This window comes from Ursus americanus, chromosome 2 (assembly GCF_024610735.1).
Source record: "Ursus americanus isolate L20-20 chromosome 2, mUrsAme1.1.p, whole genome shotgun sequence".
Classification (NCBI taxonomy): domain Eukaryota; kingdom Metazoa; phylum Chordata; class Mammalia; order Carnivora; family Ursidae; genus Ursus; species Ursus americanus.
In genome coordinates this window covers 83,025,019-83,050,997 of record NC_142128.1, presented here as the reverse complement: position 1 = coordinate 83,050,997, position 25,979 = coordinate 83,025,019, and the positions used below count along the sequence as shown (strand labels likewise).

Sequence of the window (25,979 nt, the reverse complement as noted above, 5' to 3'; positions counted from 1 at the left end):
AGGGGAAGCCAGAGGGGTGGCGGGGGACCTCCTTGTATTTAGCCTTGGCCTAGGCTTCTCTGCATGTTCTCCCCCTTGGTTTCCCTCCCACTCCTGAGCCTGCTTGCCTCTGCTCTTGGTGGTGGCTCCTTCTTCAGAGTCTGAAGCTCTGGACTCAGCCTCATGCCTGGGGTCTCTGTGGGCACACTGAAGTCTCCTCCTACCAGAACAGTTGTCACACTCTCCATGTCTCTTGGGCCACCCCTCTTTGATTCTCCTGGTTCAAGATGGTCAAGGGTTGGCCTCGCCAGCAAGGCTGGCTGTTCCTTGAGGACAGGAGTATCTCCCACCGCAGCATTCAGGACACAGCATGCATTGCAGTGCTAGGAAAGTGGCAAGCACAGAACTTCTAGAGCAGAAAGGAATCTTAAAAACCATGTTACATGAGAGAAGTGAGACTCCACATGGTTAAACCATCTCCCACCTGAGGTGACTCCCCTGAAGGGCCACAGCGCTGGCTGCAGAATCAAGTCCACAGACTGCCAGCCTGGTGCCCTTGTGGGGAGGCCTCATTGCCTCCCCGGGGCCGGGGCAGTGAGTTGAGTGTGCCCAGATGGGTGAGGGAGCTTGGGCTCTGCGTTTATTTAGCCTCTCTGAGTCTCAGGTTCGCTGTACTCAGGATTGTCAGGGGTCAACAGGGGTCATGTCACTTGTGAAGCAATGGGCAGGGTGCCTGGGCACACAGTAGGTGCTTAATAAATACTTCCTTACGACTCATTTCCTCAAGAAGGTATGGGATTTACAATAACGTGGTAAAGATGAGACGTGTAGGCGCCTGGGTGGCTCAGTCGTTAAGTGTCTGCCTTGGGCTCAGGGCGTGATCCCAGAGTCCTGGGATCGAGCCCCACATCAGGCTCCTCCGCTGGGAGCCTGCTTCTTCCTCTCCCACTCCCCCTGCTTGTGTTCCCTCTCTCGCTGGCTGTCTCTCTCTGCGTCAAATAAATAAATAAAATCTCTTAAAAAAATAAAAATAAAGATGAGACGTGAAGCTGTGGACTGAAGCCTCAAGGGCGGGAAGGCGTGGGCCATCAGATCGACCCTCTGCAGCAGAGCTGAGGCCTCGCGCCGTCCTGCAAAGGGTTAAAGGGGAGGTCGGCCTGGCGGCGGCTTTACCCTCCCCGCGCCTGCCTCGCTCCTTCCCTCTCTCAGCCCCGCCCCGCTGACTCCGTGACAGCCGAGAGGAAGTGCTTTCCTGCCCGCCCGCGATCTGCCCATTGCAGGCTGTTCACGGAAGAGCCCGGGGCGTCTGGGTGGAAGGTAAGAGAGACGCAAAGAGGAGAGCTGGGGTAGCTTGAGAAATCGTTCCCTTTGAGGGATTCCTTGGGCTGGGGCTCTGGAGAGGGAAGGGGGTGTGCTGCGGGAGGCGTGGACGCGGAGCGCTGGCCGCGGCTCTCGGGTGCTGAGCGCCCCCCGCCCCCGCGGAAGTCCACACGGGTCCCTAAGCCGGCCGGCTCGCTCTGTCCAGCGCCGCTGCGGAGAGCAAGAACTCGAAACCGAAAGCAGGCTTGTGCCCCACGGCGCTCTTGCTGGCGGTCTCTGCACTCAGGTATTCCACTTGGGGGTTTCTTCGACTGCCTTCTCTTCTCTGCTCCTTGATTTAGACCAGCCTGGCTCACGCCTGTTGTAGCAGGAACTTTGAGCGCAAACGTGTGTCTCAAAGGTTTCATTGCCAGGTGATTGTGATTTTGTAGCACAATCGATTTAGATCTCTGAGGGTGGGGGCTTGGAGACTGTTGCCGAAAATGGGGCGCTTTGCGGGTTCTGTAGCAGGTGTTTTACAAATCTGCAAGGAACAGTTCGGTGCTGTCTGATGCCTGAATTGCGGCTCTGTTGCCCACATCGGACGGAGGGCAGTTGGACTAACTCAACACGGCCGGCTCCCCTATTTGGGTAGTGTGTGTATGCACATGGATGGCGAGAGTAGGAATCGCTGGATTTTGTTTTTCATGAAGGGACGTTATTAAGTCTAGCATTTATTGAATGCCTCATATTTGCCATACTTTACATGCATGAATGTATTTATTGTTGCCCCCTTTTGAGGGAACGGGAAATTGAGAATAACCTAATGTTACACAATTAGAAAGTAACAATCTGAAGTGAAATGACCAGGGGTTCAAACTTTAATCTTGTGAGGGCGGAGTCCAAGCTCTTTCCACTTCTCTATGCTACTTTGAATACAAGCACATATGCATAAAGAAGACATGCACAGAGCCAGCAAATGCACCGAGAGGTGTAAGAAATGCAAATAGATATAAGAAATGCAAATTGACACAAAGCACATTTTCCCCCCTATAAATGAGGGTTCTTTTCTTTTAAGAGACCATCTATTTCTAGTGAGAATATGTTAATATGACATTGGAAGAAATTTATTAACATAGGTTGAGAATTTTTAAAACAATGATATCCTTTTGTTACCGGACAGAGAACTGGTTCCAAACTCAGGTTTGGCTGCTAGCTGCTCAAAAGGGAAGGTTGTCTTATTTGGGAAGCTGGCAACCTGGGAAGATGGCAGACTAATGTCTCCAAGACCATCTCCCCCATCCTAGGGGAAGCAGGAGGGTTTTAGGGGGAAAGGCGTGGGAAAGAGGGTGGGGTTAGGTGGGAAATGCGTGCAGGAGTGGCAAGTGCCCAACCAGTTAGTCATATGTCTGTATGACCCTAAACAGTCAGGCTGGCATCTGTGGCCTCTGTTTCCCGAATGTAGTCAGGCCTTATCTTCTGGGAAAGTTTGGTCCTTCCCTCCTCAAGGCCAGTGGTCTGCAAATCTCAAGGGAAGTAAGTTAGTTCTGCTACAGATCAAGGGACTTAGGTCAGCAAGCAAAGAGTGGATGAGCTTGAAACAAATTAACACTTAAGACCTGTTGGCATGCTGTTACACTTTGACCAGTCATTCAATACTTGGAAATTTATCATAAGAAATCAATACGAAAACCAGCTTTACGAAGTTAAATTTACTGCAACATTATTTAGAATTGTTAAAAAAAAATTCTAACTTTAAAAATCTTGTTTAAAAATTGTTCTTAAAAATTGTTCTTAAAAACGGTTCGGTAATAGGGCAATGAAGTAACTGACTGGTGGCATATTGCATAGCCATTAAAAATGTTTTAAAAGACTTTGTGATAACAGGAAATTATTTGTACTATGGCCATAAATGAAAGCAGGATATTTATACAGTATCCTCATAGCATGATCTCAACTATTTTTTAAAAATTTATAGAAATATACTAAAATAGGGGCACCTGGGTGGTTCAGGTGGTTGGGCATCTGACTCTTGTTATCGGTTCAGGTCATGATCTCAGGGTTATGAGATGGAGCCTTGTGGCGGGCTCCGTGCATAGCGCAGAGTCGCTTGAGACTCCCTCTCCCTCTCCTTCTGCCCCTCCCCCTGCTCACTCTGTCTCTCTAAATAAATAAATAAATAAAAATCTTTAAAAAAAAGAGAAATATACTAAAAACTAAAATCTTTTTTTAAAAAGATTTTATTTATTTATTTGTCAGAGAGAGAGCACAAGCAGGGGGAGCGGCAGGCAGAGGGAGAAGCAGGCTCCCCACCGAGCAGGGAGCCCGATACCAGACTCCATCCCAGGACCCTGGGATCATGACCTGAGCCAAAGGCAGATGCTTAACCAACTGAGTCACCCAGGTGTCCCCTAAAATCTTAACAATGTCTATTTCTGGGTGGTGGGACTACAGTGTAATAGTTTTCTTGTTTTTAATTTATATATGTTCATAATATTCTATAGTAAATAGTTCTATATAAATAAGTAGATGTATTTTGGAAAAGTTGCTAGTAAAATTAATTTTTCTAATTCAAATGCTTTCTCACTATTATAAAATGACAAAATAGCTCATCTCCAGGTGGACTATCAGAAGACTGCAAGAGTATTTCTTTCCTCATATTGTTGGTCCACAGCCAGATAATCCCTGTTTACCCTGATAGTTCAAAGAGCTCCATGTCTCTTTGATCAAGTCCCAAGGAGATAAGTTTTCATTTTCTCAAAGAAAAGGCACAGAGGTGTAGCCAGCGGTAATTACCATCATGGAGACCGAGAGCCATAACAGTCTTCAGGAGAGACCCACACCCTCCAGCAATGGGAGGACATCAGTCGATGGCGATAAGTTAATCAAAGCTGTTAAAGACGGAAACATCAACCTGGTACAGCAGTTGCTGGAAGGAGGGGCTGATGTCAACTTCCAGGACGAGTGGGGCTGGTCACCTTTGCATAACGCGGTACAAGGTGACCAGGAGGACATGGTGGATCTTCTGCTTCGTTATGGTGCTGACCCTTGTCTGAAGAAGAAGAATGAGGCCACTCCCTTCATCATTGCTGGGATTGTGGGAAATGTGAAGTTGCTCAGACTATTCCTTTCTAGAGGAGCAGATGTCAATGAGTGTGATGCTAATGGCTTCACAGCTTTCATGGAAGCTGCTGTGAATGGTAGAGTGGAAGCCTTAAAATTCCTGTATGAGAATGGGGCAAAGGTGAATTTGAGTCGAAGGACAAAGCAGGATCAAAAGAGGCTTAGAAAAGGAGGGACCACAGCTGTAATGGATGCTGCTGAAAATGGACATGTAGATGTCTTGAAGATCCTCCTTGATGAGATGGGGGCAGATGTCAAAGCCTGTGACAATATGGGCAGAAATGCTTTGATCTATGCATTTAGGAGCTCTGATGATAGAAATCTGGAGGGCATCACTCGCCTTCTGCTGGACCATGGGGCTGATGTCAATGTGAGGGGAGAGGAAGGGAAGACACCCCTGATCCTGGCAGTGGAAAAGAAGCACTTGGGTTTGGTGCAGATGCTTCTGGAACAAGAACATATAGAGATTGATGATACAGACAGGGAGGGCAAAACAGTGCTTCTGTTGGCCGTCCAACACAGACTGAAGGACGTTGCTCAACTGTTATGCGAGAAAGGCGCCAGCACGGACTGTGGGGATCTGGTGATGATAGCGAGGCGCAACTATGACCCTTCCCTTGTAAAGCTGCTTCTCTCTTACGGAGCCAGAGAAGTTTGTCCCCCTCCTGCTGAAGACTGGAAGCCTCAGAGCTCACGCTGGGGGAAGGCCTTGGAACATCTCTACAGAATATACCGCCCTATGATTGGCAACCTCAAGATCTTTATTGATGAAGAATATAAAATTGCTGACACTTCTGAAGGGGGCATCTACCTTGGCTTCTACGAAGGGCAGGAAGTAGCTGTGAAGCGGTTCTATGAAGGCAGCACCCGTGGACAACAGGAAGTCTCCTGTCTGCAGAGCAGCCGAGCAAACAGTGACTTGGTGACATTCTATGGGAGTGAGAGCCACAAGGGCTGTCTGTATGTGTGTCTTGCCCTCTGTGAGCGGACACTGGAGGAACACCTGACCACGCACCGTGGGGAGGCTGTGGAAAATGAGGAAGATGAGTTTGCCCGAAACGTCCTCTTATCTGTGTTTAAGGCTGTTGAAGAACTACATCTGCGGTGTGGATACACTCACCAGGATCTGCACCCACAGAACATCTTCATAGGTGAGTCCCCAGTCTTCTCTCAGAAATCACGGGGTCTTTATTTACAAAAAGAAAGGATTTTCATTATAGGTAGGAAAGGAGTAGAGGAAATGCGGATTATTCAGTTTGAGGATTAATGTAACAGAGTCGTAGTTACAGTGCCGGCTCTCCTGCTACCAGGTGTAACCCTTACCCCACAGGGAGGTCGCAGATGCCAGTGAAATACCAGGCCAATCTCTGTTTCGTTTGGCAAATATAAGTATGAAGGTTATGTCTTGGATGGGGTCAGCTCCAGAAATTTGAATTCCTAAAGTAGCCTGCAAGTCAGAGAATCCTGAAGCTGTGTTCCTTCAGCCAAGATGGTAGCCACTGTGAAATGCTTTTTTTTTTAAGATTTTATGTATTTATTTGTCAGAGAGAGAGAGCACACAGTCAGGGGAAGCGGCAGGCAGAGGGAGAAGCAGGCTCCCTACCGAGCAAGGAGCCCGATGTGGGACTCAATCATGGGACCCTGGGATCATGACCTGAGCCGAAGGCAGACGCCTCACTGACTGAGCCACCCAGGCACCCCTCCACTGTGAAATTTAATGGCAAAACCGAGGTCAAAATTGGGCAGCGAGGATAAGATGGAACGAGTGAAACAGACTGCAAGTGGGGAGAACGAGTCTGCACCCACGGGCCTCACCCAAAAACAAAGTAAATGAAAGCAGCATTAGAGGCAAGAAGCAGGGGCACCTGGGTGGCACAGCGGTTGGGCGTCTGCCTTCAGCTCAGGGCGTGATCCTGGCGTTATGGGATCGAGCCCCACATCAGGCTCCTCTGCTATGAGCCTGCTTCTTCCTCTCCCACTCCCCCTGCTTGTGTTCCCTCTCTCGCTGGCTGTCTCTATCTCTGTCAAATAAATAAATAAAATCTTTTAAAAAAATAAAAATAAAAATAAATAAATAAATAAATAAATAAATAAAGGAAAGAAGCAGAGCTAATGTGAAGTCCCGCAAGGCCGTGTGGTGCAGTAGAAGGGGTCTTGGCTTCAGCCACGTGGAGGGAGGCTTGCAGCCTCGTCCTGCCACTTCGTAGCTTTGCGGCCTCGAGCAAGTCACCTGGTTCTGTGAGCCTAGTTTCCTCACTTAAAGTAAGTAATACCTCCTTCATAAGGTTGTTAGGAGGTCTAAGTGCGGTGCGTTAGACAAGTTACCTGTATGTTGTAGGTGTTCAGCAAAGGCCGGGTACTTGTCTAGAGGGCTGAGCAGAAATAGATGCCTTCCTACAGACTGCACTGAGATTCAAGGTAGGTGTAAGGGAACAAGACGAAAAGAGGGTCCAGGTATTGAAAGGCAGAGAACGGTATTTAAGGTCCTGGACAAGACCTGGAAAGAAGTAGGTAGACATCAAAGTACACCTGGCATCGGCTTTTAGTTTGAGGACAGGTGCTGGTGGCACTCCTTCCTGGTTTTAAGCAACTTTGTTGGGGAGACTGACCAAGGCCAGAAATACGTACAGCTCTACAGAGTGAGGCAGAGTCCTCGACATGCAGCCGAGGGCGGCGTCCTTCCCAGTTCTAATGCTGATCTTGATGCAAAAGAGTCACGTCTCGCGTGCTAAAGGAAAATTACTTGTCACTACCTCTTTTCTGGCACTTCTGGCACCACCTCTCCTATTCTTAAGCTCGAACAATAGAGAATTGAGAATTGACTCTATTTTGGCCTTCCGGTGGTGAACCTAACACGTATTACAGACTATTCCTTGTATTAAATCCCTAAAATGATAGGAGAAGATTGTTAAATGAATTCCTAGCTGAGATCAAAATAACAAAAGAAGTTTTACAGAACAAAATCTTTGAGGAATCGTAAAGAGACTGAACACGATAGGCTGGGATTAGAGAAGGACACAGGAGCCCAGGACAAATGCAGAATGCCACAGCTAAATATTACTCATGGGAGTGGGAACAGTGCAAAGAAACACCACCCAGGAGGCCTGGAAGCCAGCAGCAGGAGAGGACAGAAGACCAGCTAGCGGGCAGATTGTTGCCTCCGTAGAAACTAGGAAGATCACACCCTGTGCATTCCGCACAGACCAAGCATCTGTCCCAGGCCCGTCTGTCTGCAGACAGGGCTACTCCTTGAGATGCTGGGCGGTTAATGATCTCAAGAGAAACAAAGAGCAGTCAAATCCACAAGATTTCTGCCAAAGCACCCTACTAAGTGCTTACCCCCAAGTTTCACTGACTAAAATGCAAAGCAGAAGTTCTGACAACTGCCTCCATCTCTCCCCCACGCTCAGTGGCATTAACAGAAGCAACTCAAAGGGCATCAGGGATTCTCAACTGCAAAGTAAGGCTTGCAGTCAAATCACTGAAGATATTTATGAGGTGCTGATACCATGAAAGAGACATGAAATAGAAGAACTTAGAGGCAAAGTGTGTTAGTTTCCTATGGCTGCTGGAACAAATGATCACAAATTTGGTGGCTTACAAGAGTAGAAATGTGTTCTCCCATAGTTCTGGAGGCAAGAAGTATGAAATCAGTTCCGCTGGCCCCAAATCACATGTCAGCAAGGCCAAATTGCCTCTGTAGGCTGGGGGGGGGGGGGGGGGACCCTGTTCCCTGCCTCTTCCCCCTTCTGGTGGCCGCTAGTATTCCTTGGCTTGTGGCATCACTCAGTCTCTGCCTCTGTGGAAGCTTTCTCTTCTGTTGTCAGATGTCCCTCGCCTCCCTTGCATGGGGATATGTGTGATTGCATTTAGCACTCACCTGCTAACCTGGGATAATCTCTCCTATTTCAAGATTCTCTCTCTCTCTCTCTCTCTTTTTTTTTTTCTTTAGAGAGGGAGAGAGAGCGTGAGCAGGGAGGGGCAGAGGGAGGAGAGAGAGAAACTTAAGAAGGCTCCATGCTCACCACAGAACCTGACACGGGGCTCAGTGTCACGACCCTGCGATCATTACCTGAGCCTAAAGCAAGAGTCGGATGTCTAACTGACTAAGCCATCCAGGCTCCCACTGTTTCAAGATCCTTAATCACATCTGCAAAGTCCTTTTGTGTGTGTGACTATATAAAGTAATATTTGCAGATTCCAGGGGTTAGGACATGGGTATTTGCTTAGTTTGCCATCTGGAGTAACCACAGTACTTTAAAGTAAGTATAATTAATAAAACCAGAGAACAAAGATGGGCTATTTCATCCAAGAAGCAAAGATAAACATTGTGAAAAGAACCAAATAGAGAATGTGGAAGTTTAAAATATAATTGTTTAAAAGCTTAAAACTCAAGACTGGCTTGGAGATTAAATTAGCAAGCTAGAAGATTTGCCCAAGAAATTTTCCTAGGAAATAATAGAAAAGCATAAAGGGATGAATAGGGAAAAAGGTTTAGAAGTCAGGATTTAGATCCGGAAGTCCTAATAGGCATTCCAGAGGGAAGAAGAAAATGAGGTTGAAGCAATTTTGAAAAAAAAAAAAGTGAGAATGTCCCAGAGCTAAAGATAGATATAGTTCTCTTACTGAAAAACTCACCAAGAGCTGAGGGTAAGTGAGGAAAAAAACCCTATTGAGTCACATCTTAAAGGAATATCAAAACATCAAGGGAAAAAGAGAAAACCTCAAAAGCTCCCAAAAGAAAACAAATTACCTACATAGAAACCAGAATCAGATTGGTAAGAGACTTCTCTCATCAGCATCCTGAATACAAAAAGGAGCTGAGGAGAGAGAACCTAACAGCTGAATCTTAGTATTCCCCCAGAATTCACAGGTTGAAACCCTGATCTCAGTGTGATGGCGTTTGGAGATGGGACCTTTGGGAGGTGATCAGATCGTGAGTATGGAGCCCTCGTGAATGACATTAGTGCCTTTTTTTCATAATCAGAAACACATTTTTTATTTTCCCCAGCTTCATTAAGATACAATTGATGTGTAACATTGTATAAATTTAAGGTATCCGATGTGATGATATAATGTACACATGTATTGCAAGATGATTACCACAGTTCCGTTAGCTGCCACATTACCACATATAGTTACCATCGTGTGTGTGGTGAGAACTTTTAAGATCTACTCTCTTCGCAACTTCAAGTATACAATACAGTGTTGGTAACTATAGTCACCGTCACCACGCTGCACATGACATCCCCAGGACTTATTCATCTGCAAGTTTGTACCCTTTGGCTGCCTTTAGCCATTTCCCCCAGCCCTACCACTGGCAAGCCCTAACCTACTCTCTGCTTCTCTGAGTTCAGGGTGTTTTTAGGCTCCACATATAAGTGAGATCACATAGCATTTGTCTTTCTCTGACTTATTAAACTCAGCATAACGCCGTCAGGTTCATCCGTATTGTCATAAATGGCAGGATTTCCTTCTTTTTTATGGCTGCACAATATTCCGTGAATGTATCCCACCATTTATTTATACACTCACATGTCAGTGGACACAGTGTGTTTCCCTGTCTTGGCTAATATGAATAATGCTGCAATGACCCGGCAGTGCACAAAGCTCTTCGAGGTGGTGATGGCCTTTCCTTCAGATACACTTCTGCTTTATCTATTTTTGATTTTTTGAGAAACCTTCGTGCTGTTTTCCACTGTGGCTGCACTGATTTACATTCCCACCAGCAATACACAGGGTTCCCTTTTCTCCACATCCTCACCAACTCTTGTTATCTCCTGTCTTTTTGACAGTTATTCTAACAGATGTGTGAGATGATACCACATTATAGTTTCGATTTGCATTTCCCAGATAATTGCTGATCTTAAGTACTTTTTCATGTACCTGTTGGCTCTTTTAATGTCTTTGGAAAAACGTCTCTTCATTTGACCATTTTTTAATCAGAGTATTTGATCTTTACTATTGAGTTGAATGAATTTCATCTATATATATTTACTCCATATCAGAGACATGATTTGTAAATATTTTTTCCATTCTATACACTGCCTCTTCATTTTGCTGATGGTTTCTTTTGCTGTGCAAAAGCTTTTAGTTTGATGTAGTCTCACTTGTTTTTTTTTTTTTTTTTTTTTGCTTTTGTTGTTTGTGCTTTTGGTGTCATATTTAAAATATCATTGCCAAGATCAGCATCAAGGTGCTTTTTTCCCTATGTTTTCTTCTAGGAGTTTTATGGTTTCAGGTTTTACATTTAAGTCTTGAATCCATTTCAAATTAGTTTTCGTGAGTGGCATAAGATAGGGGTCTACTTTCATTTCTTTTGCATGTAACTATCCGGTTTTTCCAACATCATTTTTTGAAGAGATTGTCTTTTCCCCATTGAGCATTCTTGGCTTCCTTGTCAAATATTAGTTGACTGCATATGTGTGGGTTTATTTTTGGGCTCTTGATTCTGTTTCAGTCATCTGTGTGTCTGGTTTTACACCAGTACTGTATGATTTTGATTACTAGGTCTTTGTAATATAGTTTAAAATCAGGAAGTGTGATACCCCCAGCTTTGTTCTTTCTCAAAATTGCTTTGGATGGATTAGTGCCCTTATCGAAAGAGCTGGCTAGTTGTCTTTTTACCGTATGAGGATACAGCAAAGAAGATGGCTATCTATACACCAGTGCGAGGGCCCTCACCACGAACCCAATGCTGCTGGCACCCTGAGCTCAGATTTCCACTGTTCAGAGCCATGAGAAATAAGTTTCTGTTGTTTAAGCCATACCCGTCTACGGTAATTTGTTAAAGCATCCAGAATGGACTGGATAACTGCCAAATTATTATTGTTCACACATGATTCAAAATAAATACATATTTTTGATTGAAGTATTATTAACATACAGTATTATATTAGTTTCAGGTGTACAATATAATGATTCAACAATTCTATACATTATTCAGTGCTCATCATGAAAAGTGTCCTCTAATCCCCTTTATTTCACCCATCCTCCCACCCACCTCCCCTCTGGAAACCACCCGTTTGTTCTCTGTATTTAAGAGTCTGTTTTTTTATTTGTCCTCCCTCCCCCCCCCGACTTTGTTTATTGCTTAAATTCCACATGAGTGAAATCATGTGGTGTTTGGCTTTCTCTGACTGACGTACTTCACTTAGCATTATACTCTCTAGGACCATCCCTATTGTCACAAATGGCAAGATCTCTTTTTTTTTTTTGATGGCTGAGTAATATTCTGTTATATATCTGTATCTATATATATCCACTCGTCTGTTGATGGACGCTTGGGATGCTTCCATATCTTGGTTATTGTAAATAACCAGTGTTCCACAGCACAGAAAGGTGCATATAACTTTCAAATTAGTGGTTTTGTTTTCTTTGGGTAAATACCCAGTGGTGGAACTACTGGATCATATGGTAGTTCTATTTCTAACTTTTTGGGGGAACCTCCGTACTGTTTTCCACAGTGGCCGCACCAATTGACATTCCCATCAAGACTGTGCATAAGGGTTCCTTTCTCTCCACATTATTGCCAACACTTATTATTTCTTGTCTTTTTGATTCTAGCCATTCTGACAAGTGTAAGGTGATATCTCTTCATGGTTTTCATTTGCATTTCCCTGATGATGAGTGATGTTGAGAAAATTTTCACGTGTCTATTGGCCATTTATATGTCTTCTTTGGAAAAAATGTCTGTTCAGGACCGCTGCCCATTTTTAATTGAATTATTTGGGTTTTTTGGTGTTGGGTTGCATATGTTCTTTATACATTTTTGATATTTACCTGTTACCAGATATATCATTTGCAAATATCTTCTCCCATTCAGTAGGCTGCCTTGTCGTTTTGCTGATAGTTTCCTTTGCTGTGCAGAAGCTCTTTATTTTGGTGTGGTCCCAATGGTTTAGTTTTGCTTTTGTTTTCCTTGCCTGAGGAGACATATCTGGAAAAATGTTCCTATGGCCAATGTCAAAGAAATTACTGCCTGTTTTTTTTTTCCTAGGGGTTTCATGGTTTCAGGTCTCATTTAGGTCTTTAATCCATTTTGAGTTTATTTTTGTGTATGGTGTAAGAACGTGGTCCATTTTCATTCTTTTGCATGTAGCTGTCCAGTTTTTCTAAGCACCATTTGTTGAAATACATTATTTAAACATTTAAGGATCCAGGAAGACTGTCTACCCACAGACCATATATGAAAGAACTGCTAGAGGATCTGCATGAGGAAGGAGAGAAAGAGCCTGGAAGAAAACAGTGATTTATAAGCAGCAAAGAATAAACAAAAAAATTTAATTGTTTAAGTAACCTAAATATGTGTTCTTTTTAAGAATTTTTAATGAAAAATTATTTGTTTTTCATTAAAATTTTTAATTAAAAATATCTTAGATGGTATCGCTCAGATGGGAGTGAGGATGAAGAGGTTCTTGATTCACTGACAGTGGGGTGGAGTGCCCGAATTTTATCCTAACTCTGCCTATCAACTGTTAGCGGTCTGCGATTCCGTAAGTGCAGAAACTAAGTGTAAGAGTTTAAAATTTTGATCACACCTTAACGGTGTCGATTGAATCTAAAAATAAAAGTAAAGCCTGGGGCTCGTTAAAAAAAATCAAGTGTTAGAAGAGATGTGAAGTGTTCCATTAGGCACTTGCAAATTTAAGTAGCAGACAACTCACAGTGGCTTACACAGTGAAGGGGATTTATTAGTTTGAATAGCTAAACACAGTCTCTGGTTTACAATCTGCACCCTCTGCCCCTTCAGCCGCATGGCAGGCTACTTTCCAAATTCATCCCTCCTCTCCCGGCGCTTGGGCCTCCTTTCTGTCCGAGTGGAATTCCTCAGGTTCCTTTCTGCCTTGGGAATTCCTATCTGGAATTCTCTCTTCCCTGTTCCATTCACCCACATGAATTCTACCAATCTCTGTCTAAGGTCCATCCTTAAGGAAGACTTCTCTCCCACACACAGCCATGTGGCTCTTGTTAGACACTTCCGGAGCATCCTGCACTTCTGGCTAGCATTTTTAAAGTTGCAGTTAGGGGCGCCTGGGTGGCTCCGCTGGTTACGCGTCTGCCTCCGGCTCAGGTCCTGATCTCAGGGTCCTGGGATCGAGCCCCACTTGGGGCTCTACGCTCCGCACAGTCTGCTTGTCTCTCTCTGCCCCTCTCCCTACTTGATCTCTCTCTTTCTGAAATAAATAAATAAATCTTTAAAAAAAAATAAAGTTGCAATTAATTTTACATTCTCTCAGTATCTATCTCCTTGCTCAGAGACTCAAAATTCCACGGGGCCACTGTGCTCTGTTCTCCTCCCTCACTGTCATTTTTCCCCTCGCTAGACCCTTGTTGAATAATTTAATGGGTTTGTTTTTGTTAGACTGTGGGTTTCCACCCAACTTTGATATCTAAGTCTAATTGGCCATAAGTTGTGCTGACCGTCCTACTGTCCGGAGTTACCCTGTTTGCTTTCTTAGACTCTTTCAAGCCAGAAGCTGAAGCCGCTTCTTCAAGGACAGATCACTGACTTGCTCTCCTTTTATCTTGTTTCTGACCTCGCCCATCCATGCATCCTGGCTTCTTTAAGGGAGAGCGGTTCTGCGGAGGGCAAGGAGGCAGTGACTCATTTCAGGCACACGGTTAACCCGTGGTAACTGTTCACAGCGTCGTGGGGGCTGTGGTTGGTGGGCTTGATGGAGTGCGGTGCCGTGGCGAGCTGCTCTTGAATTTGGAGTCTCTTTGGTTCGTTGTTATTGAGCCTGAGGAAGTCAGCGTGTCTCCTGCCAGCAGTTCCTTTATAAATCTGTGCTCATTGCCGCCAGGAGTTGCCTGAATGGGTAACTGGTTAAATTTATCCTCATCCTTCCCCACCCCCAGACCTCGAAAAAATGAAATTAAATCCTGCCCTTGGCAGATACCTCATAGTTCAGGTGACACACGTGGCTGTTTTGAGGAGTAAACAGCCACGCAGATACAGGCTTTCTTACTGCCTCCTCGGAGATGGTAGCGCACTGTGGTACGTGGTTAGTTAATTACAACATGAAGAGAGACGATATTCACTGCATCTCTACAAATTATCCTTTAGATTCCAAGAATGCTGTTTGCCTGGCAGATTTTAACGAAAGCATCAAGTGGGCTGGAGAGCCGCAGGAAATCAGGAGAGATCTACAGGTAATTTCTACCATTGGTTTTCTTTTCCATCTTTCAGCTTCCTTGTTTGTCTCATTCTTTCCCTTATTTCCTATGGCCAATTAGACATCATTTCTATTTTAACTCTTCTAACTAACTTTCAAGGCATTCTCTCGGGGCTCACTTTCTTCACCCCCTTGCAGACAAGGGCATTTCTCTGGGCTGCCGGGGCTCCTTTCTGCATCTCTTTGTCTCGCTCTCTCTTCTGCCACCTGCTAGACAGTAAATGAATTAAGCATGCCACACCTCTTCTAAAATTACCCCCAGGAGGTAGGTCTGAATGACCTCCAAAATTCCTGCAGGAGGTATTTCCTGCCTGAAGACAAAGCAAATGGGATTTCTTTTCCCATTCTGTTCAAACTTGTATGTTAAACTCCGAGGAGCGCCAGATATGAAGGCCCTCTGGAACCCATGGGAGGGATGGGATTGATCCCCAGCTTGGAAGAGACTGCTCTTGGCCGCAAAGGTGAAGAGCTTGAAACAGCTGTTTCTCCTGGGAGGAGACAGCAGAAACAGAGCCTGACCCCTGCGGACCAAAGCTCCCAGATTGACTCTGACCCTGTCTGGGCAGCTTTGTCCTGGGGGGGGGTTCTCCAGGGTGCAGAACGTTCAACCCCGGGGCAAGAGCTCTCCATCCATGTCTGGCCTTTGCTGCTAAAATGCTCTAGATTTTAGCTGCTTCCGTGACTGGTGCCTTGCCTGCTGTAGGAAGTGCCTATGCTGGCCTCCTTCTTGGCCTTTCTTCCCTGTCATAGCCTAACTCCTGGGGCTGTTGCCATGTCCCACTGGACCTGGACTGGCTCCTTTATCTACCATCTGACATAGTCCCAACCCAAAGTCCCAGTTTCCAGCCAAAATCCTGGCATTTCCCTTGTTGAAAACAGTTTTCCTCTCCTCTGTTTATCAACATTTGATCCATACTTTAAGGTCTAGGTCAAATTCCTCTTCCTTGGGGTTCCTGGGTGGCTTAGCCGTTAAGCATCTGCCTTCGGCTCAGGTCACGATCCCAGGGTCCTGGGATCAAGTCCAGCATCGGGCTCCCTACTCGCAGGAAGCCTGCTTCTCCCTCTCCCACTCCCCTTGCTTGTGTTCCCTCTCTTGCTGTCTCTCTCTGTCAAATAAATAAATAAAATCTTAAAAAAAAAAAAAAAGAAATTTACATTAAAAAAAATTCCTCTCCTCTAAGCAGTTTGCCCTGACAACCCTGGCCTAGGATTATCTTTTGCTCCTTATAAACCTAAATTATGGGGACCCTACACTGTCTTGAGGGGTTCTCCTTGCAGAACATGTGCGTTCTCTCCCTAACCAGCCTGTGGATACCTCGAGATTTCTCCCACTTTCCATTTGGTCGTAACCTGCACCACACCTCCATACAGAGTGATAATTCATAGACGCCTTTGGCTTGATTTCTGGCTTCCCTGCAGGCCCTTGGACGGCTGGTCCTCTATGTGGTAAGGAAGGGAGCGTTCCCTTTTGAGACACTGAAGACAAAAAGTAATGAAGAGGTGATTGAACTTTCTCCAGATGAGGAAACTCGGGACCTCATTCGTGAGCTGTTTAACCCTGGAGACAACGTGCAGGGGCACCTGAGTGGCCTGCTGGGTCATCCCTTCTTTTGGAGTTGGGAGAAGTAAGTAAAATTTGATTGCCTATTCCAGGCCTCCAGAAGGGAGACATGATATATACATCATGACTAATATACACTATACACTAATATGCACTAATATATATACCATATATATATATATATATATATATATATATATATATAGTGTATCCAAATGATAAATATAAATATAGATTGATTTATTTAAAAAGATTTTATTTATCTATTTATTTATTTAGAGAATCTTAAGTAAACGCGGTGCTGAGACCAGAGCCCAACATGGGGCTCTGTTTCAGGACCCTGAGATCATGACCTAAGCCAAAATCAAGAGCCAGATGCTTTAACCAACTAAGCCACCAAGGCGCCTTTCTTTTCTTTTCTTTTCTTTTCTTTTCTTTTCTTTTCTTTTCTTTTCTTTTCTTCTCTTCTCTTCTCTTCTCCTTTCTTTCTTTCTTTCTTTCTTTCTTTCTTTCTTTCTTTCTTTCTTTCTTTCTTCCTTTCCTTTCCTTTCCTTTCCTTTCCTTTCCTTTCCTTTTCTTTTCTTTTCTTTTCTTTTCTCAAGGAAATGGTTCATGCAGTATTAAGGCTGAGAATTCTCACGGTCTGCCCCTGCAAGCTGGAGACCCAGGAAAGCCCACAGTGTAATTCTGCCCAAATCCAAAGGCCTGAGAGCCAGGAGCACTGATGATGTGGATTCCAGTAGGGGTCTGAAGGCCTGAGAGCTGGGAGGCCTGAGGACAAGAGAGGGTTGATGGCCCCGCTGAAAAAACCAGACAAGAAGGGGTGAATTCCCTCTTTTGCTCTAGACAGGCCGTCAGTGGGTTAGATGAGGCCCGTTCCCACTGGGGATGCTGACCTGCCTTTCTGCGATCACCAGTGCAAATGCGAATCTCGTCTGGAAACACCTCACAGATACACCTAGCATAGTATTTAATCTGGGCCCCTTGTGGCCAAATTAACACATAATGTTAACCATAGCGGTAGGGTGGGGTAGGAAGGAGTCAGGCTAGGCACCAACAGACCCGGCTCTCCTCTCAGCTTGGCATTTCCTGGCCGTGTGTCTTTGGAGCAGTGACTTAACCTCTCTGGATTCTGGTTTTGTTTTCTGAAGAGCAGAAAAAGAGAGAGAAAGGAAAAGATGCCTGTCTGCCTCTCCCATCACGCAGAATTTCTAGAGACATGGTTTTACTACTTTTATCAAAAAACAAATTGTAACATTGATTTCTTTCTGAAAAAGAGAGGGCCGAGTGGTATGACCATGCTAATTCTGTCATCCTCAGCCGCTATAGGACCCTTAGGGATGTGGGAAATGAATCTGACATTAAAAGGCGGTTGGAAGAAAGCAGGATTGTCCAGCTTCTGCAACCTGAAAAATCTGAATGTTCCAGAAGTTTTACCTGGTGGACTTCCAAGGTATGAACAGTTCCTATGGTCTGGAAATTATCCTAGGAATGAGGATTTGTGTAATGTGTTACGTTAGTTTTTCTAACTTTTTTTTTTTATATTGCTGGCCTGGCTCAACCAAGGGGGGGAAGAGGTGATTTTCCTGCCTTCCTCCCCATCCCAGTCCCCCTCTGCCCTGTTGGGTCCCTGCTCCATCTTTCAGAGGCCAGGCCCTCCTGACAGACAGACTCTGATCTAGACTCCTTTTTATGATGGCCTCATCCCAGCCCAGGAGCTTTCTCCTTTCTTAGGGCTCTTTCCCTCCACCCTTGGTTCTAAGAGAGGCCTGGCCGACAATCCTATTACTGTTGTGACAACAGCAGCTGATTAAATGAGTTTAACCCCTGCGAGCTGCTCCACCATGAGGCTTCTCGGTCCAGGGAGAGATCGGCTGCCTCTGCTGTCTGGACAGCCCCGGTCTGAGCAGCCGTGCACACATCTACCCTCTGCCTGACAAGACACACCATGAAGAAAAGGTGATCTTTCAAATTCCTCCTCTTCAGGAAAGGATCCACCCAACATGAACGGAATATAGTAAAACAAAAAATCAGTCATCATCTTGATCTAGTCAGTGCTATCAGAACTTTCATTTTTTTAAAAAAAGATTTAATTTATTTTCAGAGAGAGAGAGTATGTGTGTGTAAGAGTGGAGGGGAGGGGCAGAGGGAAATGGAGAGAGAGAGAGAGAGAGAGAATCTTAAGCAGACTCTGTGCTGAGTGTGGAGCCTGGGGCAGGGCTTCATCTCTGAGATCATGACCTGAGCCGAAACCAAGAGTTGGATGCTTAACCAGCTGTGTCACCCAGGCGCCCCCCACGAACTTTCATTATTATTACTTAGCAGATGTCTGTCAAGTACCAGTTACCTGCTGGACCCACGCAGGGCCATGGGCATGTGAAGCAGAGTACAGCATGGGCCATGGGAGGCCGAGAGGCCCACAGAAACTTTGCCTGTGTGATGCATGCTGGGCAGCCCAGAGACTGTGCAAAGCACTATGGGAGAATCCATAATCCTCAGCCCTTTGACCAACAGCAGCCTTATCTTATGCCTGATCTAGGACTGCTTCTCCCACACCTCTTTGTTTCTGGGTCTTGTTTTGCTTTCCTTCCCTCGCTTGCCTCTAGATGATACATCACACTCATAATTGCTGCCTTGCGTCTGTCTTTCCTGCTACCCTGTAAATTCCACCCAGGCAGAGACTGTCCGTTGTCTTGTCCATTGCTGAATTCCAGGCACGGAGTGGGTGCACCATGACTCTGCTAATGAATGTCTATAAAACTTCAACTAAGGGGCCCCTGGGTGATTCAGTCCGTTAAATGTCTGCCCCCGGCTCGGGTCATGATCTCAGGGTCCTGGGATCGAGCCCTGTGTCGGGCTCCCTGCTCAGTGGGGAGCCTGCTTCTCCCTCTCCCTCAGCCCCTTCCCCCTGCTCGTGCTCTCCCTCTCTCGCTCTCTCTTTCTCAAATAAATAAAATTTAAAAACAACAACAACAAACTTCAGCTGAAACTTACACTTGTAGACTACAACAGAGAAGTCTGAAACCAAAGCAGATGACAGTAACAGCGGACAATTCTGTAGCTGACTATATGGCAGTTATAGTTCCCAGGACTTTATGAGAGTTTCCACAGTTAATCCGTATAACAGCCTCTGAGCTCATTACCTCCATGTCACAGGTGGGCCCACGAGGCACAGACAAATCATTTTTTCCGGCGGTCCAGGGCCAGCCCCAGGACCTGCAGCTGGGCAGCCTGGCTGCCGAGGCCGTGCGCTAAAGCCGCTCGCTGCAGGGAGCGGCCGTGCCATCGAGTCCCGCAGCTCGTTTCCTGGCACAGCACCGAGACTCAGGCGTGCGGCCTCAAAGAGCCAGGCCCGGAGAGGCGGCGAGCGGCAGAACCAAGAGGGAACGCGTATTCTTTCTTTTCCCAATCCATCAGTTCTTTCCCCTAAACCTCGCTGACTTATATTGAATTTTGACAGACTTCAAGTCTTATCTTTTACTTCCCCTGTGAGACTTTGATTTTCTGTGGCTTTTTGTGACTTGCCCAATGTCACGGTCAGACGTCCAGTCTTGCGGCCGCATGGAGGAGCGAAGTTTTCCAGTGTATGCTGCTGCCTTCTCTCCACAGGCCGCCCCGTCCGGCCACACAGACACGCTTTCTAAATAGGACAGCCATCGACAAGGGTGCACGCACGAAGAGAGAGGCATTGACTGGAGAGAAGCTTCTCTGGGACACTTAGGGGCAAGCAGAAACATGAACTCTTTGGAAATAGAATTCAAAACAACACCGAACAAAAACAACCACACTTCACTTTGGCAGTGGCTGCTAGGTCTGACGTTAGTCTGAACGAATCCTCTTCAAGGGGGACATGTAATCAATTACCAGCTTGGACGGGTGGCCACAAGGATAAAAATACTGCGTAGTAGGATGAGCAAGTTTCCTAGGATAGTAGCCAAGGAATTCCTAAACCATGTTGAAATATATTTAATTTCTCATGAAAAGTTTGCTTGGAAAATAGAGACTGGAACGTAGAGTCACTTACGATCCCACACCCAGACACATACAGTTAGCATCCCGGTACAGTATTTATCTCCGTCTGTTTCTTTCTATTAAGTTGCTTTGTTAATTAGTGGTAATTTGGGCATATGTTCAAATTTGTATTTTGCCTCTTTGTATCAACATCCCATGAGGGTTTAGTCTGGTGCTACCATATTTTTGCATAATGTTTTGTGTTTTAGATGGACAAGTATGTTATGGATGAAATGAATAAGTTTTATAGAAATAAAAAGCATATTTATACGGACAGTCTGAGTGACCTGCTAAAGTTCATCCGGAATTTGGGAGAACATATTAATGAAGAAAAAAATAAAGAGTGAGTATTATTTGTTCCTTTAAGTCATATACGAAATGAGGATGGTTTAAAAAATTCCGTTCTAAATTCGTATCTGCTATTTGTTAGAAGAAAATTTATTTTGATGAAATGGAAAGTAATTCCTTCCCTCGGTTTGGAAAAGAGCCAACACACGGGTCTTACAATGAATGATGGACGTGCCTGGCAGGCTCTCCTCTTCCTTCTTAGCTTTTGCTGAGCCCTCTGGAACAGAAGGGTAGTGACTCCGTCATGGGACGCAATGCAGGGGACTGGGCACCTGGGTAAGGTGAATGTAGCACTGTAAACGTCTACTTTTAGGCTGTAAAAGTAGACCCATGTTAGTGAAATCAGCTTTTGTTGCCCAAAACGGTAGCTGCAAACTCACAAAAAACTTGCAGTTTTCAGGGCTCCTTTGGATTTTGGAACTGTAGGTAAGAGACTGTGGAACTGCACATGTCCATGTTATGGGCACAAAACCGGCATTCACAAAAATTAAGTTGCCAGTTAGCTGAAGAGTTGTTAGGAGATGAATCTTGTTCTGTCGGATTCCAAAGTCCTTACTTGCTCTGCTCTAGAACTTGACGGAGCAAAGAGGTCTCCGGGCCCAGATGCCATAAAGGGGGAAGGTGACCTGGGAGCAACGATGCTAATACAATTATGTTTCATTTCAGGATGAGGTCGAGAATTGGAGAACCTTTCCAGTATTTGCAGAGCACTTTTCCTGATCTGGTCATGTATGTCTATAAGAAACTACGGAACACAGAATACAGAAAGCATTTCCCCAAAAACTCACAATCCAGACAAGCATTGGCATGATGAAGGTCAGCCCTGAGTGGTGGCTGAGGCTTTTGAGTTTATTTAGCTGTGGGATCCTGGGCACGACACAACTCTCTGGGTCTCTTCACTAAACCAGTGCTTGTTAGGACGAGTTAGATAGCGGCCATGTCAGGTCCTGGCACAGTCCTCGGTATTCCCCATGTTTGTAACCAAAAAAGTATATGCTCAAACTACCCTCCTTGTCCTTCTTACAGGTGAAGATTAGTGGCAGGAGCTGGGGGAGGGGGCATCCTGCTAAGATTCCTCTTATCAGTTGCCCCAAAAGAGTGAATGCCTAGACCTCTAATGCTTGAATATCTCATTTGGTTCTCCCAAAGCCCTTGCAAGCTACAGTTGGTTATCTCCATTTAATAACTGGCAGACCTGGGACCCCTGGCTGGCTCAGTCGGTAGAGCATGCGACTCTTGGTCTCAGGGTTGTGAGTTTGAGCCCCATGTTGGGTGTGGAGATTACTTAAAAATCATTTTAAAAAAAAGAAAAGAAAGAAAAAGAACTGGCGGACTTGAGACTCAGAGAGTTTGAACTACTTGCCCAAGATCAGTTTTTACAGAGCATTATATAAATGTGTGTGGTGTTATTGTTATCCCTCACGTGGGTCCTTTTGAACTTAATTACTATCTCCCATTCCTTCTAGAACCACCTACACTGGTTTTCCATGACCTCATGGCAGTAGTTCTCAACTGGGGGCAGTTTTGCCCCTGAGGGGCCATTTGGCAGTGTGCAGGGATGCTCTTGGTTTCAAATCTGGGAGATAAGGGGGTATTATTGGCATCTGGTAGATGGAGGTCAGGAATGATACCAAACATTCTACGATGCACCGGATAGCCCCCCAACATGGAATTATCCAGCCTAAAGTATCAGTGGTACCAAGTCTGAGAAACCCTGCCTTAAGGGATTGGGACGCCTTTGAACTGACTTGGGGCCCAGGACTGTGGATTATGTGGGCCACCTCACAGATGAGTGACTTGGATTCGTTTCCTTGCCTTTGAATTTGTAGTGACACAATTCCAGTGTCACCTCCCCAAGAAGTCCCCCAATACCTTTACTTTCCACACCCCAGTGCAAGTGCTCTGTCTGGCTCCCTAGCACCCATAGCCACATCAGAGCACGCTCCTCTCCACCTTCTCTTGCTTCTTTCCTGCTGCAATGTAAGATCTCAAGGGCAAATGAGATATATATATATATATAAAATTTATTTGTACCATTAATGACTAGCAAAAAGTTTGCCACATAAATATTCCTTGAAAAATGAACGAACCTTCTTCATACATGAATAATAATGCTATCTTACATTTTAGTGATGCTTTATAATTTTTAATTACACTTGCATATTTTCTCTTTTAGTTTTTAAAACAATCCTGTGAGGTAGGTTCTACTGTTCTCATTTTGCAGATGAGGTTAGAGACGTGTTGATTTGCTCTAATACACAGCTAGGAAGTACCACTGTCTTGATCTGAACATATTTTCTGGCATTAAGTCTGATATATTTTCCACTTATCCTCGTGGTGGTCCTGGTGGAGCTTTGGAATGGGAGGATGGGAGGATCTGGGGAAAACAAAAAACGAAAAACACAGTATCTTAGGTTCTTTCTGAAGAGATGGTAGCCTGAGCCAGGTGTCATTAAATGACGGCAAGAAGTGTTGGAAGTTAAACTAAACAAAATTGACATTGATGTCTTCCGCTCTCACCTGTGATGGGATGGGTCACTCCCTCCTTGCTCAAAAAAAAAAAAAAAAAAGAAAGAAAGAAAAAAAAAAGAAAAGAAAGTACTGGAAGAAAGAAACTTAAGACTATTCTATAAGGTTTTAGGAGTAGGAAGATTGCTTTAGGTTTTTTTTTTTTTTTGGTGAAGCTTTTATTTGATTCCTGAAAAGTTCCCAAATTCACCATTTTCAGGAATTCTGGATATTAGTAACATTATTGTTACTGATATTTACAGATACTGATCTTTTGCTCAGTTTTAGTAACATGTGTATGTTAATCATCTTGCCAAAACATAAAAGAAATCTCTTAATAGCTTTATTGTAGCTTGTTTAATATTTCTCCTAACTATGGTTTTGGGATGCTTTAGGTTTTAAAATTAAGTTTTGATTTTCTGATTTGTAGTAAGTACCTGGATATGTCAATCAAAATGCTCATTTGTAAAACATATTCAATAAAACTTGGAATCATCTTATTTTTTTTTGAATCATCTGATTAAGTCTGATTTTCTCAAAGTGATATTTTCACTCTAAAGAGTAGTGATAACTATAATAGAAAATGTTCACTGAGTAATGCCTGGGTAAGTTTTAAGAAAGGGCATCTTGCTCTTTAGTAATGGGAAAGGGAGCCTATTTTCAGCCCTCCAGTAATTCTGGAACAATAGGCAACTTGGGTGTCTTTGTAGAGAGGGAGGGAAGGAAGGAACTGAACATTTTCCCTTTGCTTTAATTCTCTGGAGGTTTCTGTGGATATTTCTCATACAGTCGCCATTATCACAAACATTTAATTGAGTTTGTGGCTCATGTTAGGTACTGTGTTAGGCGAGGTGATTCTGTGCCTGGGCTTGTCAAGCAGAAGTGCCAGTTACATAGAGAAGAGGGGAGGTTGCCCACCTGGAATGCACTGGACAAGCAACATAGGAGAGGAAATTACGGTAAAGTAACAATCACCACTTCTTGAGCACCTGCTGGTTTCCAGTGCCTAATGCTTTTATACATGACGTCCAGCAACACCCAGGACGATGCTATGAGAGGCAATCATTCCCATTTTACAAAAGAGGCAACTACTGTGCAGAAGGGATTGATAAGTTGCCCAAGTTCACATAAGTGGTAAGTGGAAGAGCCAGGATGCAAAACCCAGGTCTGCAGGTCCCCAGGGTGTGGTCTTGCTGGAGTGCCAGAGATGGTGAGTGTGGGCGGGTTGGATGACCATTGTGAGTAGGGGTTATTGGGGCTTTCATCTGTTCCTCCCAGTGAAGCCTAGGCGGTCCAGGTTACCCATGACCTTCATAGCGCCAAATCCAAAGGCGCTTCTCTGTTTCCGTCAGTCTACCAGTAGCCTCCTCTTCTGCTTTGTCACCTGCCCTTAGCACCACACTCACCTGCTTTTTCTCCCCATTGATGGCTCCTCCACAGGGTCCTTTGCCAGCTCCTTCTCTGTTCATCCTGTAAACATTGAGTGTCCCTGACTTAATCCTTGAACAACTCACTTTTTTCCCTTTCTCCTTAGATGACCTCTTCAAATACGATGACCGATACCATCATAAATTGGCAGCTGATACCCACGTTTGGAAATTCAGGTTCTGCCTAGGGGTGTTACTACCATCATCTACCTACTTGCCCCCAAATTATTAGTCTTGTTTCTTTTTTTCCACCCCCAGCATCCAATCTATTAAGTCCAGTTGGTTCTCTCTCCAAAACAAATCCCAAATCTGCTCACAACCTTTCGTGTCCACTGCCTGGGTCGGACCACCGTGACTTTTCATTTGGACTGAAGCATGAGCCTCGTAACTGATTATTGGGCTTCCATACTTGTCCCCTAACAATCCTTCCTCTACAAAACGACCTTGGGGGGAAAAAAAAAGGAAATCAGATCAGATCACTCCCCCGTTTAAAATCCTCCAGTGACTTTTCATTGGGGTTAGGATAAAACCCAAACTGTTGCCATCGCATACTGGGCCCTAAACTCTGTGCTCTTTCCTTCCACTCTGCTATCTTACAGGCTCACCTCCTCCCACCCTGGCTTTATCTCTGTTCCTCAAGAATGCAGGCACCATTGCCTCCTCAAAGGCCATGGCTTTTGTGGTCCCCTCTGCCTGGAGTTTCATCCCGCTGATCGTGGCGTGGTCATTCCTTTTCATCTGCTAGCCTCAGCTGCTGTCCTTCGATGCGACTTCTCCAAAGTTGTTCACAACTGTCGTTATTTTGGAGGACGTTGTAGCACTAATCACTATCTGAAATCATCAAGCGTATTTGTTCACATTTAAAAAACAACTACTTCCACATCGTGAAGAAAACCAGGCAAATCTTATCAGGGAACACCTGGCATCTGCCTGATTCCATGGTTTAACCTACACAACTGTGCGTATTTCCCCTGGAAGGTAGAGCTGGAGGTGTCTGGGCTTCCTCCCCAAGGTGGGCAGGGTCGGGCTGATGGGGCACCTGATGAAGAGACACCAGGGAGCCCCGGCTGCTGGAGAAGCCCGGGGCCCATCTGGTAGGCAGTCCACAATGCAGGGGGCGGGTAGTGGTTCACCGCTTCAATGTTGGCGCCTTGGAAAGATTTTCGTGGGCAGGGCTCTCTCTACCCCGAGGCCAATCAAGCGCTTCGGGTCAGTCCGGAGCTTCACAGGCCTGGAGTGCCCCCTGCAGGCCAGAACTGGCTGACAGTCCGCAGACTGCATAGGCATGAGGCCTGCAGAGAGAAATAACCCGGCACGTGGATCGGGGCACAGTCGGAGAGGCGCGGTCACAGGAGCGGCCTATTAGGAGTACGAGGCATCTGCCTAATTCCAATAAGCTACTCAAACGTGCATTTCCCTGAAGGCAGAGCGGGAGGAGGCTTGACTGCCCTACCAGGACTCGATCTGGCGGGCTGGCTGGGGTAGCCTCCGATAAGAGACACCTGGGAGCACTGATGGCAGCTGAAGCTGGGACCCTATCAGGTA

The 25,979-nt window shown here is 45.2% G+C and overlaps 1 protein-coding gene across 1 annotated transcript; it reads left to right on the top strand.

The window, feature by feature from the left end:
- Positions 1-1,197: 1,197 nt before the first annotated feature.
- RNASEL (ribonuclease L) lies at positions 1,198-23,507 on the top strand. Its single transcript, XM_045811374.2, is given in 8 exon segments — positions 1,198-1,296; positions 3,887-5,552; positions 14,471-14,556; positions 15,999-16,204; positions 17,461-17,593; positions 20,361-20,494; positions 21,166-21,274; positions 21,276-23,507. Coding segments are annotated over 7 exon segments (2,193 nt in total). The 5' UTR covers positions 1,198-1,296; positions 3,887-4,078; the 3' UTR covers positions 21,327-23,507.
- Positions 23,508-25,979: the final 2,472 nt, after the last annotated feature.